The 15,631-nt window shown below is 40.8% G+C and overlaps 1 protein-coding gene across 8 annotated transcripts in view; it reads left to right on the top strand.

Moving 5' to 3' along the window:
• BCAS3 (BCAS3 microtubule associated cell migration factor) overlaps window positions 1-15,631 on the top strand; it is a 385,407-nt gene that overhangs the window by 262,840 nt on the left and 106,936 nt on the right. The window contains exon 24 of one of the 8 annotated variants that reach the window (XM_067309867.1): window positions 3,206-3,759. The exons of the other annotated variants lie outside the window; for them this stretch is intronic. Within the exon in view, the coding sequence (XP_067165968.1) occupies window positions 3,206-3,237 (32 nt within the window). The 3' untranslated portion in view covers window positions 3,238-3,759. Of the gene's footprint in view, window positions 1-3,205; window positions 3,760-15,631 lie in introns of those variants that run through there. 8 annotated transcript variants of the gene reach the window in all.

Below are 15,631 nucleotides of genomic sequence, written 5' to 3'. Positions count from 1 at the left end.
CACAGGACATGTGAAAACATACAAGATACCTAAGATATGCAAAAGTACCTACTTAGGCTTTTCAGATGGCTCTCACTGATTTCAGTGGCTCTGATTGTCTGCTAAGGTGAAGTTAGGCCAGTTGCAACATGTTCAGTGGCACCGAAATACTGTAGCTAACACCAATTCCCCATAGAAAAATTGAAGAGCATAGTTTCATGTAAAACTCTTTACACATCCAAACTAGAAGCACAATAGATAGTAAAGCTAGCAGCTGGTTTGAAAAATTTCGTAAGAAATCATCCTTTGTGTCTGCAATTCAAAAATAAATTACAGTCCTTTACAGTTGTTATTTCCTCTTCTGTTTTTCCAAGCGCTATGTCGACTTCTATCACAAATGAATCTGAGCTTTGTGGAGTAAAATGCTGGTTGAAATAAAACATAGTCATTTTCTATAAACCAGCCGTCAAAAATACAACTGCAAGCCAAGGTCTCTTGCTCTGTCATGCCATCCAAACTTCAGTCAATAAATAGGTCCTCAGCAGAATCCAGCTTTTCACCAGTAGGTCATGATCTGCAAATGTGGGGATTGGAAAAAATCCAATTATTCTGCAGGATATACTGGGAAATAATATGTTACTGTAGACGATTCAGAAGAGTGGCGAGCTTGATCATGCTGTCCCAATGTTTTCCTGGTCAGATTTTTTATATGGCTCAAATATATTATTATTATTACTCTGGGTGATGGTAATGTCATTCTAGAAATAGTCTTTGCTTCCTCTGGGTTGATAGAAACAATTTTAAATTCTTCCCAAGTGTGCTGGATCTTTTGCCAATCCAGGGTATACTTGACAGAAACTTGTTCTGTAAGACAGTTAGTGCAGTCACTTCATATTAAAAAGCAGACAGATGTTCTGACCTCCAAACCCAGGACTGCTGAACAGATGATCGTCTAATTCTTAGCTTCATTTCCAGCAAGCTCTCTCTGTCTTTTGGCTCTCTGTGGTAGATATTTATTGCATAAAAAGGGAGAAACATATGATATTGGTTGAAGATGATCGGTCTAAGAGTACCACTGACTTCCTATCAATTCTGAGGACAATATCTAAGAAACTAAAGCATCCAGGATTATTTTGCATTTGGTTTAGATGCATGTGATTTCTGTCATGGTTCCTCTATAAATAACTAAACCAATCCTTCTCGAATTATTTTTTTTACCAATTTTTAGTGGGTGTATAGCTTTTAAAACTGGAAGACCAAAGCTGGCTCAGTTCATTTTCTCATGAAATTGTAGCCAGAGCAGTAAATTCATAGCTAAGCGCTTACTCATTGGCTACTGTATTATAAATAACTCTTCACCTTGGCCCTGTTTCTCTAGCCATTATTCACTGTGAGTCGTACTTGCTCATGAATGCAGAATAGCACAGAAGTAAATGATTCTGCTATCATTAGCCGTGTTTTAGTTTTAGTACCCTGGCACATCAGCTGGCCTGCTTTCAAGTGAGGCACCGCTGTACTGGAGAAGTAGCAAAGTTTCTAGCCTGATAGGATTACATTTGCAAAAACTGCCCCAAGTAATGGCTATGGAGTCCATCCTTTCAAAAATCAAAGCATGTATACGTATGTGATGTTTTGAAGTGTCTATACCTAAAGTTTTGTTGTGCTTCTTTCTCAGGTTTGAGGGATGTGCATTTGTCACTAAATGAAAAGCTGGGAAGCAGACTGTGAGCGTTTGATTGGGGAGCTGTCATGTGATTCCTTTTGCTTTCTTATAGCCATGTACTTACGCTGCACTCGTTTCAAAGTGTAAATTAAGTTAAAGATTCAAAGCTTTTGGAAAAGATTCCAGATCGGAGGTCATCTTTTCTGGATGGTTTGTTTGTTGGCTGTCCGGTGTCTGCCCACATCTCTAGTGTTTCCTAGCTCAGGGAGTTTATGAAATTTTGATGTAGGAATTAGGTTGTTGCTCATCTTGTACCTCCTTGCTCATATTATTGACAGTACCAGTGAACTGCTTGAGGCAGATAGCATCTCAGTGATCACTGTGCTATTTCAGCTCTCCACTGCTGACAACATCAGAAGTGTTTTGACAGGGTTTTAATGGGCAGCCTCTGTAGCTCCTTGGAGGGTTGCTGTGAAAAACCTTTTCTGCCGCTCTGAGCTGACATGCCCTCCTTTTCTCACCCAGCTGCTACTTGTTTATACGGCTGCAGCACTGTTGACAAGTCCTCCTTATTTGGGCCGGGCACTGTGGAGACTGTGCAAGTTAAGCAAGTTCCTGCATCCTTTGAGTGAGCGGCAAAGAATAACAGCATGGTAGTGAAACCACTGGGAAAAGTAACACCAGCAGAGGGTTACCCAGACTGTGTTCAGAAAACCCCTCGTTTTCTGCAGTAGTTTTTTCAAAGATTATTGTACAAGCTACTTTCATTAATGTACAGTACATAGAGCTTTCTTCTGTATTTTGTCGCTTGCAGCAGGATGTTTCTGATGATATTCCAGAGCAAGAGTTAACAATTTTGATGAAAACAGCCTTTACTTATTAGCAGGAAAAAAAAGGGGGGGTAGAATATATAAGTCACTATTTCTCAAGACAAAGCATTAATTTGATAGTACCAGTTTCTAGCTGACCAGTTGCCTTGCTCTGCTAGTTACCCAAAATGGTGCTTTGAGCACAGCTTTCTTTGGAATATGTAAAAGCTTTCTCCTTCACATTGTGCTTAATATAACTATAATGTGCCTTTTACCACACTTCAAGTTGAGTAATCCCAATTTAGAAATAGTACATTATACCCATGGGAAAAAGGACTTGAAACGTACATTATAAAAAACCTACAGACAAAGCTCAAAAGATCCACTGACGTGTAAATTTAATTAAAAAATTATAGGTTTTTCAATGAGGGTTTGTCCCTTCAATTTAACGGTTTCCATGACTTCTTCAGAGATAGTGTTTCTTTTCACATTCTTGGTGGAAAATACACCAAGGGTTACTACAGTCCCCCAAACTAGTGAAATGCATCTACTCTGTGTCACAGAAAGAAAAATTTATCTAATATATGCACTTGAAATATAGGCTGTAAGAAGAATACCCACTCTCTTGTTCTGTTTTGTTTCTACCCTCTTTTACAAAAGTTAAACTTTCCAGTATCCAACATTGCATGAAAAAGCATATCCTAACTAGGTGAATAAACTCCCTTATCTCTTTCCTTCCATGTGCAAATTTAAGGTATTTCAGTTGTTTCTGTAAGAGGACTCTGAGATCGGATGATACCCCAACAGGAGAGCAGGCAAGCAGAAGAAGAGCCAAAGGCCAGAAGAAGAGGCAGGCTTCATTAGGAGGAACAGGAAGCATTGCGAGAAGCATCAAACTGTTCAAAGAGGATTCTGGCTTAAACACGAAAATCCCAAGGTTTTATTGAAAATCTTATGAATTGCTCCATCTACTGCATGTTTAAAGGAAAAAATCCCCAGCAACAAAACCCCATCTTACTTGGCATAATGTCCTCCGAATGCGAGCGAGCCCTTGCAGAGCTGCCTTGCGCTGCGGCACGGTGCGCAGTGGGAAGCGATGGCAGGGGATCTCCCCGACGTGCCACGGCTGGAGGTTCTCCTGGGCGTCCTCCGTCAGGAAGGAAGAGCAAAACTTGACTCTCTTGTGTACTAAAACTTAAAAGTAAAATCTAAAGGTCTTCTAAACTCGTAACGATTAAATGCTTATCTTAACTTTATTCTTCTATATACTCTGCTTTCAACAAATCCGATCATGAGCTGAAATACTTAAATGTCAGTGTATTATAAAAGCTACTTTCGGTTAATACCCATTATTTCAGTTTTTAATGCAGTAAAGGCAGTGGCTTTTGTGTTGTTTTATTAAGTCCAAAGCAGCTGTTCAAAGCACCAAATCCTTAGGTTAAGGGAAAGAAAAAAATCCCTTGTTCATGGAATTTCATCCACTAGGTAAAGGGAGGAGCTTTTCAGAGAACAGGTGAATCTGAATTTCACACTTTTTGCATTTGAGCTTGTGAGGTCTATTGTAAGCTGCAGACATTGAAAACCACTCCGTTGTTTTTGGCTTCTCTAAAAATTAAGAAAGGCAATTCATCAGTGGGTTGATTCCTTTTGTAGTGTTTTTCCCTGGGTAAGCTTATTGGGGGAGAGGTTCATTATATATTATAATGAGCAAAAAAAAAAAAAAGAAAGAAAGATAGAAGCTTATGTGGTGGACTTCCCTTAGATATAATGTCTCAGCCTAGTCTATTTGAAGAAACTTGTAGCCAAAATACTGTAATTTAGTCTATATATTTTGTTTGATGCATAAAACATAAAAAGTTTAAAGTCTCTTATGAGCAACAGCAGAATTTGGGGACCGGGAGGGGGGAAGGATTGTCTATTTTGAATTCCAAACATTATCGTCAAAACAGTGCTAAGATACACTAACCTCATACTTGGAATTACAGAATTAATAGTATTTGTATGACAGCATATTTTAAGTGGGAGAGCTTTATAATCAGCTGTATGTTAATGTGTGAAGTCTACATGACATACAGTATATATTTATACAGCTAATACCATCCTTGGCGTAGAGGTAAACACACATACATCTTTATGATCTGGGGCAGTGTACTTCTTGAAGGCTGGTAGACCTCATGTACTGCAAACTTCAGAGCTGTTAACCAACTGAACTTATCTGCTGGTGCTTCTCCTTCCCTTCCCACCTCTCGGCTGTTTCCCTGTTTGCAAGGCTTTTGGGACGGGGTCAGACCTCGTCTCCTTTTGCGTGTGCCATGCAGTATTTTACCCCATGAGCTCTGTTTCGCTTGGTGACCATGTACGTGGTTCGTAGATGGCCATACAAGTGCAGGAGGAGTGAGAAGTAGAGATCTTTTTCATACAGTTTGGGTAGCATTGGTTGATACTTCAGTAATTTTTATGCGTATTTCATGGATATTCCACAAGATTTTTCTGCTTGTTAGCTGTCATTTTAGTGTAATGACTAGGGTCAAATCTGCAGAAGCCAGTTAGTGCCTCTTCATTTGCCTCGGTGGACTTTGGATCTGTTCTTGGTCTCAGGACTCTAGTTTCAGTCCTCTCTTCTGGTGAGAACAAGCGACTCGTTACTCACCTGGAGGTGCTTCACTTCAGGATGATGATGATATTATGTGGTGTTAGTTTCTGTTAGGTTTTGATCTTGATTAAGAGAAGAAACAGGAGCAAGTGCCATTTTAAGTTTATTATCATGCATATTGTTTGTCACCTTTGTTGGTTCAGTTGATGCTTTGAAGTTAGTCTTGCATTAGTGTTGTGCCTTAGGCAAAATTGTTTACTGCTTCACTGTTTGCGTAATCTCACTTGCTTTAATGTTCACTTCTGTTTTATAGTTTTGCTCTGCCAATTTGGATATAATAGTATGAAATTTTGCTTTTGGCTTTATCCTGTAACTTTTTCTTCCATGAGCCATCCTTCGCCATTCAGAACAGCATTTGTGTGAATAAAAGGTGTTGGACTAGTCTTGTTATTGTTGAGTTTCCCACCAACAAATGTATAATATTTTCAGTCTTGTTTCTTAACATGTTGTAAACAAGGTTCTTTTTTGGAAGGCCAGAAATTAACTACTAAACAGAGCCACACTCATTCAAGGGGGTGAATATGCTGCTGTATTTATATATCTTTATCAAGTGCATGATGTGGTTTCAGTAAGTATGCAACTATCTGCCTATCTGCATGCTAAGCTGCATACAGAGAGATTTAAAGGACTATTTTGTCGATAGGCTTTCTGTTTCTTTAACATCATGGAAGAGAAAACAGCGTAAAGTTGGATAGGTTATATCCCCCCTTGAATTCCTTCTGTCTCTTTTTCTTTTTTTTCCAGTTTTGAGTGTGAGGAGGGAAGGTGTCTCCAGTTCCTTGAATCACTTACACCAAGCTTTGTCGTTTTTCTCCGAGTTCAACATGCGAGGGGGGAGGCAGGGCTGAAGGCCACGGGGGGTGGCCGCCGCCGCCGTGTCCGGGAAGCCTCGGCAGCAAGATTGTCGCTGCCAGTTGCTGCTTTCCATTGGTTTTGTAAGGGTGTGCAGGGTGCCGACGTAAAACAAATCCAGTTTCATCCTGTGTGTCTGGGGAGAGGCAGGGCACGGAAGAGCCCGTAGAGAGCACTTACTTCAGGGCTGCAGAGTTTCCCTAAAACCAGACACGGTGGGTAACTCTATGGGTTAATTCAGCTAAAATGATTTCTAAATATTCCTTATATAGTCTGTGCTCCTTCAACACACGAAGCAAATGTGAATTGCAGGGTGATAATTAAAAAAGCAGAAAAGAAAATGTCTCTGCTACTTCCCTGTCAGGTCTCAGGCATTGGGGGCGAGATCCCCCAGTGCCGCAGGGAGCCTCGTGCATCCGCAGCGCAGCACTGCGCTCGGCCGAGCGCTTGGTGCAGCACGGGGCAAGAGGAGGTGGCAGCGGCGGCGCAGGGAACCCGCGGCCGGGTGGGTGGCACGCTGTCCCGGCCGGCCTGGCCCTTGCGACGCCCAGCCACCACGCGCGGCCCTGCGAAGCCAGGTGCTTTTCACGTGCGCTGGGCTTCCCCCTCGCATGACCGCGTTCGTAGGGCTCAGAAGGGGTATTAAATATATAAAATATGTAAGTTTAAATGATGTGTTTGGATCTTAAAGTCGCTCCACTGTTAACGTGTTTGTAATAGTTTTCATGATAATGCGCCCAGGTAGGAGCGAACTGGGCTTGCGGGAGCGCGTCAGGAAGCTGATATTTAGGATGCCAGCTGGACCGTGTAGGCAGCCGTGGTTTTGCTACGGGGAAGGTGCGGGGCGGGAGCGTGGCCCTGCTCGCCTCCCATCCCAGGCTGGGCCACGGGCCGAGCAGCACCGGGGCTCGGCTGCAGACTAAGCAGCCTCGAGGGCTGTGGCCCTTTTCTTACCGCTTACTCTGCCTGTGACTACAGCCAGCCCTGGGGAAGTCAGGTGTGGCACAGGGACGTTAGGAGGTACTTGGCGAGTGATGCTTAGGGGTTGGACTGCTCAGAGGTTTTGTGCGCTCGCGGGACCGGAGCGCGCCCGGGGGCAGGCTGGTGCCCGTCCCGACCAGGCTGCCCCTGCTGCGTGCTCCTCGGCGGCTGCGGGTAAGGCAACTCGTCTCGCAGCTGTTTGCAGTCACATGCTGCAGAGGTTTTGGGCAAATTTTGTTAAGCAACTGTCAGATGAAAACTATCAAAGCTCAGTTTTGTTTCTGTAAATCTCAGAGTCTTCATCATACGTTACTGAAGATGAAAGCAGTCATGTGCAGCAAATCCACACTGCTGTACTTGTGTGCTGGAATTCAGAGGGCAGCGAGTACCATCTCTCTCTCTTACCTTCATCGTTGTGTCTTCCTTTGTCTCCATGCTCTGAGGTCTGGCAGTCTTGGAGCTAGTCAGATAATTTATAAAATGTAGTATTTACCCTCTACCACTTATTACAAGGCTGCGCACTCAGTGACAGAATTGATTCCAGTTGGTGCTGCTGCACTTTTAATGTTACCTTTTATGTTCGTGTTTGTTCCAACAGAGTGGCCTCTAGCACAGACAACTTGAACTTGTATCACCCACAAACTGACAGCGCTGGAGCCACCAGTTTGTCATTATCCCTGCTAGTGTATCTGATTTAATTTTGCGACAGTGGATTAATTCTTAAAATTGCAGTGCTTTTTGCTCGTTAATGGTCAGTAAATGATTCTGGGGGATGGGGGAATGGAATTCATCAGTTTTGTAGTCATTTTAATTCTTCCAGTTTTAAGTTGTTCTATAAATATGTCTTTATGGATGTCGTTTTACTAGCTTAAAAACGTCTAATTTAAAACAGTTCCTTAAATCTCTTTGGATCAAGAAGGCAGTAATAAGCAAAGAGAGTATCTTATCCCCACAATCCAGAAATGCTTAGTGACTGGTATACTTGGTGCATGTGTAATCAGCTTCTTGTTTCATCTAGAAACCTTAGCTCTTTTGGTGTGATCTAGTACTTCACTCAACGGTATGATTTTTCTTGTCTCTAAAAAGAAAAAGCATTAGATTTGCCTTCTTGTAAATTAACATTTTGTTATGTTATGTAGTGTTATTCTTGTGACTTAACATTTGCATCAGGCAGGACTGATCTCTTCCAGTTTGAAAGGTACCCAGTACGTGGAACCATAGCTCTTAGTTGCTGTCATATATGTATTTACCTACAGATGCTGTTTGCTGTTCAAAACCAGTGATTTCTGAGAGAGAAAAACCTGGATTCGCATATCTTTTCTTTCCGAAATAGCTAAATTTTTTGTGTTTTGGTTCCGGGGGCATGGTTGGTATGATTTGGTTTTGATTTCCTGACTATTGTTTGTTTTATTTCAGAAATTTAGGTCCTGTCTAGCTTATGAGATACATAATGACTGTAGATCCTATGCAAGATAGTAAGGTACTTAGATTATTTAAAACCCTCTAGATTGTTATGGTAATACATTTAAACAAAAATCATTTATGACCAGTTTGGTTGAAGGAATTCTTTTGTTAAAGGTTTATACCTGCCTTTCTTTGATTGACCATTTTCCAAAGTGATCCTCCAAAAAGTTCTCTAGCAAACCTTGGAAAACTATAAAAGATATGCAGCTCATTTCTAAAATGGAAAGCAAGGAAAATAAAACCAATTTGGGGGGAGGAGGGGAAGATTGTGAGAGGGAAAGCAAGCCTGCAAAACTTTGGGTCCTTTCTTCATACATGGGACCTTGTAAAGGTGAGAAAAGGGCCAAAACCTATGCAGGTCAATTTTGGCGCGGTCTGATTTAGAGGTATGAAAATGCCTAGAGCGTAGTCAGACTGTGCACTTGCACTTCTCTGAGTGCTTTGCAAGTTCATCCTTCAGCCAGACTAACAGAGAGAGCTCTCTTGCTCTGTTCCTGTGGAAAGTAAGAGTTAACTTGCACAGTCTTCACTGATCATTGCTTTGAACACTCTTGATGTTGCATTCATGTGGCTAGGATTGCTCACATGGTCAGTTATCACATCTCATTAGAAATGATAATTAATGGACATGGTAATCTCATAAACTGCAAGTGAACATTTAACTGTCCCCTAAATTGCATGCATCTTATTCTGTATTGTTTAGACAGGCAAACTATGACATGGACTTTCACAGAAAAATTACATAGCTCAGAAAGTGATGTTATTTTCCCATTTTATTCATTTATATTTCTAAATGTTAAATAATTTCATATGACTTCATTAATTTAAAGTATTAAAAAGTTGTGGTAGTGTATTGTTTCACAGTATGGGTAATTTTAATAGGCAGCTTTTTGACAGTATGAAAGAGTGCACACTTGTACAGCTACAGCATCTTACTCTTTGTTCAGGACTTAAAACACAGTGAGAGCTCAACCTCTGAAATTCTTTTTCTAAGTCTTTTTGCTAAGCAAGTAGCACTTCACACAAGCCCATTGTTGAAAATCACTTGCTGTTTGGTGGTTTAAGAAATGCGTAAGTGTATTCTGTCCATCTAAGAGCCATCCATTACAAAAAATAATCAGAGATCCTTTTTTCTTGTACATTTGTGTCATTCTGTGAATCAGAAGCATTTTATGTGCTAAGGGCAGTATGCTTTGCTTTTGGAATTCTTATGTTTCACTAAAACCCCAGGGCATATTTGGTTCAGGAGACCTGAGGTGACCTGTAAATGGAAGCTACTGTGTCCCTTTGCCACTTAGCGAGATCATTTTAAAAAGAAATTGAAGTACTGGGTCCAGATACTGTATGATAACATATGAATCCAAAGAGAAAAGCAGTATTTTTGTACTATTCAATCCCTTGAAAACACATTCAGACATCAATTATTTCTCATCGCTTTCCTCTGAGAGGAAGATGGGCAGTTCCTTCATTTATTAAGTAAGACATCTGAGACAGAAAAATTACGTGACTTTCCTGAACCCACAGAAAGTCTTTATGAAAAGTGGGACTAGAACTCAAGAGTTCCTGTGCAAAGGCGCTTGGCAGACATACTGCTTCGTATGCTGATCTCTTTCCAGGCAGGGAAGGTGTAGGAGAAAGTAACATCTTTTTTGCAGATTGTTTTGCTTATGACAATATGCTGTCTCACTTGTGAACCAGTCTTTCCTTTCTTCCTGTACTTTTAAATAAAATCATAGCTATTCTCCTAAATCCCCCTGATTGTCTACAAACATGCTGACAGTCTCAAAAATAATGATGAGAAATCCGCTCACTGTGTATGTATGTGTTATGTCCAAGGGAAAGTTAACATTATGCTTAAGCACCAGAAACGGCATCTTATTGGGGTTCTGTTTTTGTTCTTCCCCAGCCTTCCTGCATAATCTCTTATTTCAGTCTAAGGCAGTTTGACATGTATTAAGAATCTTCATGGACTTTATCCTCCTTTTTAATTGGATTAATTTTGTAAATTTAAACTATTTCAACCTCTGTCTGTAGACAGAGCGTGAATCTCTTTCCTCTTGATTTATCTGTGGATCCAGTAAGATAATAACGAGTCCCTTCTGCATTTTGAAGTCTTGTCTGTGTCTCTTTGGGGCAATATAGCACTTAGCACAGCAGAGCTACTGGAGCTGTTATAATACAAATGACCAGAAGTGCAAGCACTTATTTTACTCTACCACTTTTGATGATACAGAATTGCAGAGGCTATGGCAAGAGTTTTCTCCTTTGCACAAACCGAGCTTCAAAACAAGATTTCTGGGTCAAGACCATGATGCCTGTAAAAGAAAAACTGTACTTTTTAGCTTATAAACCAAGATTAAAAGCCACATCACCATGAAAATTTAGGCTGTCTGAAGGAGATGCCTTGGCTGAGTGATCCCGTAGTTCTTATTTGTTTGCTTGCTTTGGATTACAGGTCAAAAGTAACTGCTGCAGATCAGTTTGTTGGTCCAATCCGGAAATGGCAATATCTATAGGAAAAGGGTTGCATTAAATTAACAGCCTTCATTCAAGCTATCTCCAAGACTGTAAACTCTTCAGGAGAAGGGTTGCTTTTCGCATGCTAGCAAAGCATCCAGCACAATATTTTGGGTTAGAAGCCAGACCAGAGATCCATGATCTAGCTAGTAGAGGGTCTCAAGCTGGCTGTGCACCCTGAGGGGAGGAGAGGGGATCACTGAAGGCATGAGAAGCTCCAGAATAAGCCTACAGTGATGCAAACGGATCCTTCTTGCCAGAAGGGATCCCACAACCTACTCCCTGTGGCCCCAGCTATTGGCAGTGGCATTTTGCACTGAGGCAGTGGAGCGGCCGTGGCTGGGACCACGCAGTCCTGGGCCCAGCAGGTCCAGACCTCCCCAGCAGGAAAGCAAAGCTTGCGTGCCCTGCACAGTTGAAGGTGCAGTCCTATCTCCCGGGTGCTGGAAGTGTGGGACGTTAGGATTCGTAGAGATTCAAGGCAAGCGATGTCCAGATTCCTCTCTGCACTCACTTATTTCTAATAGGTATTCTGCTGCCCTGCTGCTGCACGGGTTCGTTAGGAGCCGCAGGAGGTGACCATGCCCCTTTCTCTTAGCACACATCGGGGAAGATTTGGCTGTACTTAGGACAGCTTGAGGTTTCTGGTATTTTTAAAAATATGGTTAACTTCAGTAGTTCTGAATCCGAGGGATTCACACTTTATATTATGCAAAGATGTAACTGTAAAATGTAATTTGTGCACTGCTTTCCATATGTTACTGGATGTTGTCCTAGCTGCGTGTCATTAAAGTCCTTAAAGGTAAAGGACTAAAAGAGGAATGGAAAAATAACTCTTCAAGTGACAGTGTACTCTAGGTGCTTCTTCTGTGCCTCTATTTTGTACCATCTTGGTAATTTTGATATAAGAAAAATTGAAATGTTTTCCTACTCGTAAGATGTTTAGCAAAGTACTGCTGCTAGCTTGTGTTGATCATGCAAGATGCAAAATTATGTTCTTGTATCAGTTGGGAATTTTGTGGAATTTGCTTCCATTTAACAGTATTTCCAGATGGAAATGAGCAACTGTCTTTTTCTGTACAGTGCAATTTTCATTTAGTTTAAATGGTTTGGAGTTGTGGGGGGGTCTGGTGCTTTGTTTTCAGCAGTGTGCAGACAGATGTTATTCTACTGGAAGCTTTTTCTCATTCTGCAGCTCTGTAATAGGTATATTTCTTTCTGAACAAAGACAAATTCCAGTGGAAGTGTTATAAAATTAATTGCATTTTCAATTATTTTAATGATTCTTTATTTTTTAGCACAGTAGGTTAGAAACGTGTAAAGGTTAGTGGTAAAGTAATTTATGAAGGGCAGATGGAGTTCAGAAGGTTCAAATATACAAGTTCAGTTCCAGCGTCATTTGGATCTTCGCACCTCAGTGTCCCAAAAGAGAAACTGGATACTGAGTTTTTACAGGTTTTACTGTAAAATCTGAGCCCTCCAGAACTTTCAGTAAGTAATGGATTTTGCAGAAGTGATTTGACTACCCTGGATGTCCATTAGCTGTTTTGCTTTTATGTCTTTGCTGGAAACCTAAATGGCTTTTACTTGCACTTTTTTACTATTTATATGTTTGCAAGGAATGTCTTTTGTATTGTAGTAGCCAGTAGGAAAAAAGTGATGTACTCAAAAATTGTAAGAGTATTTAATCATAGTATATCCTAACTAGAATTTAAACTGTGTGTTGTCAAGAAAGTTTCCATCTGTGGCATACCAATCCCAAGCAGACTACATGCAGTTTTAATCTTCTGACTCTTGAATTCATTCTTTTTTGTGTGGCTTTGGTGGTGTTAAAATTTAATCCTCAGCAGTTACATTGTATTAAGTCTGTATTTCTCTCCTTTCCTTGCATGTCCTACTTTATTACTGGCAAAGGATTTTGAAATATCCTGAAAAATCTGTGTTTTCTAATATGGGGTTGATTGGTAAAATACCTTTCTACCAAATGTGTAGTTTAAGAAAGTTTCCTACCATCTTTGGTAGGAAAGCTTTGTCGAGCTGCTAGATACTTAGCAGAATTAATCCACTGTAATATCCTATACCCTATTAGGAGCACACATCTTTGGTAGGCAACTCTCAAAAATAGCTTGCTGATTTAAAATAAATTTTACATCTAGGTACGTTCTTTATGTTCATCATATGTCAATCATGTTGGGTTTTTATTACACCAGTGAGAATGAATTTTGTACACTAATATTTAATTACAGCATAATCATAATCTAATATTGTCATTTTCTATATTGCAAAATGGTACAGAGTAAGAAAAAAGCTAGATGAGGTCTCCAGACTTTGGTTGCTATTCCTCCCAAGTTCCTGTGTATGTGACAGTTCTGGATATTTTGCACATGGAAAAAACTGACTGGCACAGAAATAGAAGAATAATTATTCTCTGATAAAATCACTTCCATTTTGGAACAGAGGACATGTGATGGCTGTATTTCTCCGTGTTGAACAAGCACTTAGGAAGAAGATAGTGTTGAAGCTGGTATGGTTCACCACACAAGGATTTTATTTTGTGGTGGAAAATCTAATCTTTCCGAGACCATTTCTCTTGGGTATAAGTCTGAAGTCTGCTTTATATTGGGAGATTGGCATGAAATATACAGCACTTAAGAGGATAAAGGCCTCTGTCTCCAAAATGTACCTTTTTTCTTTTTTTTCTTTTTTTTTTTTTCTGGAACTATAAAGGCAAATGGAACAAGAAACTGTTTTAGTTATATAATGTTAAGATCCAACTCTGTAATCCTTTCTCAAGTAAAAATATGTTATGGATCAATTTTATTGATTCAAATCTTTTTTTCCATGTGTTTTAGAAGACATACTTTTTAAAAAAAGGAAATCCTCCGCATTTTCCTAATGATCAAAGAATTAAAGAGAATTACGAGAATCTACACTGTTTAGCCAGAATGACATATTCTTTTGGTTCCTCACAAGGCACCATTTGATTATTTGATTTCTGGGAAAAGCATGAGAGGATTTTATTTGTTTGTACGCTCGTTTATGTGTTTTCTCCATACAGTTTTGCTTTTCCCCTTTCTCATTTACTTGATGACTTTCAAAGTCATCAAGATAGGCCAAAGCCTATCCACGCGTTAAGGAATTGGGTTGGGCAGCTCTTTAGCCTCAGTATGGGCTAAACGAACTATATTCAGAACGACTGCACTTGTTGAAGTATGTACAATTTTCGAAGCTCTACTCTCCTTCCTTTAAGGACTTCAGAAAGCCGGGCCATAAGTATAAGCAAAGCATGGCTACAAGGCAGGACAGGCCTGGGGACGGGAAACTGGGTGGAGGGACAAAGCAAGTCATGGCCAGCTTTCAGGTTACAGGCAAGGGATGGAAGGAAAAATCAAAAGCAAGAGGCGTTGAAAGGAATGAAAAGACATGAGACATGTTCCGTAAGTAAATTAGAAATGAAATGAGATAAATAGATGAAAACAGGAGAGCAGATCCATAATGAATATAAGTTGTTTTGGCATCGATGTCTTCAAATCAATTTGCACTAGCTACGGATCTGGCCAGAATGGATGAACTGAGACCAGATACTAATTTTCAATCTGAATTTCCTTGTTTTGTCCACTTAAACTAAACTCCACTTTGTCCACTAAAACTTTGTCCATGTTTTCTAACATTATAAATTCATATGCAACAAAAATGGAATCAGCATAGGTACTCAGAAGTAGAAGAAAAGTGATTAAAAAAAAAAATGCTATCTGGCGCACAGTAATCTTTGATGTGGGAGGATCGTAGCTGTTAGCTTATCGGTGACAATTAACGTTTCTGTGGCAACTTTTATCTTGAATGCAGTAGATACTCTGGTCGAGGAACATTGACATGACTGCAGTGAGTTTACGTTGATTTTAATCAGCTGAGGTTCTGCAGTAGAATTTACTTTATCGACCTTAATGTAACATATTTCTTGCAACAATATTAATGATTTAGGGAAATTGTACATATTTTGGAGAACGTTTGAAAATTTTAATATATATAAAATGTAAGTACCCAAACTGCCCGGCGTAGTGAGCTGCGCGTCCTGCTTTTGAGGAGAACCGTGGCGTGTGACGTTTTAGAAGGTAGTTTTACTGCTCAGAAGAAAACAGGCCCTGTCCTCTGCCTGTCTGAAGTTAGGGGGACAGCCGCAGCGAGCTTCGTGCCCGGCCCTCAGGCTTTACCGAGCTGAGGTGCGCCGCCAGCGTATGTAAATACACAAGAATTTTCTGTTCCTTGAATGACTCGTTTTGCCACTTTGTTGACGAGCTACCGATGCCGATACGCTTTCATTCAGCGACAAAATTTAGAACAGATGACGCGCGGCGTGTGGCTGCGGGACCCGTATTCTGCGCCTGGACGCAGCGTGCCGCCCCGGCCGTCCCTCCCTCCCTCCCGCCCGTCCGCCCTTGTGCTCGCGCGAGCGTCTGGGCACCTCCTGACGGCGGCCCTCGGCCGCTGCTCGACGGAGCCAGCGGTGCTTGGACGTGGGAGAGGTGCAGCGGTTTGGGAATTGCTCCCAGCTGGTGGATAAGTGATTTCCAAGCAAGCTGGGTGGCTCTTTAACTGCTCTTCCCACTAGAAACTAAAATACATAGCTAAAATACATAGAAATTGTTGCTTTGACAAATAAGCTAATGAGCCACTCAAGTTGCTTTATGCATTGAATATAGTTGCTTGACAGTT

This window comes from Apteryx mantelli, chromosome 22 (genome assembly GCF_036417845.1).
Source record: "Apteryx mantelli isolate bAptMan1 chromosome 22, bAptMan1.hap1, whole genome shotgun sequence".
Classification (NCBI taxonomy): Eukaryota; Metazoa; Chordata; class Aves; order Apterygiformes; family Apterygidae; genus Apteryx; species Apteryx mantelli.
Note: the sequence above shows the minus strand (reverse complement) of the source record. Positions and strands in the feature narration are given on the sequence as shown.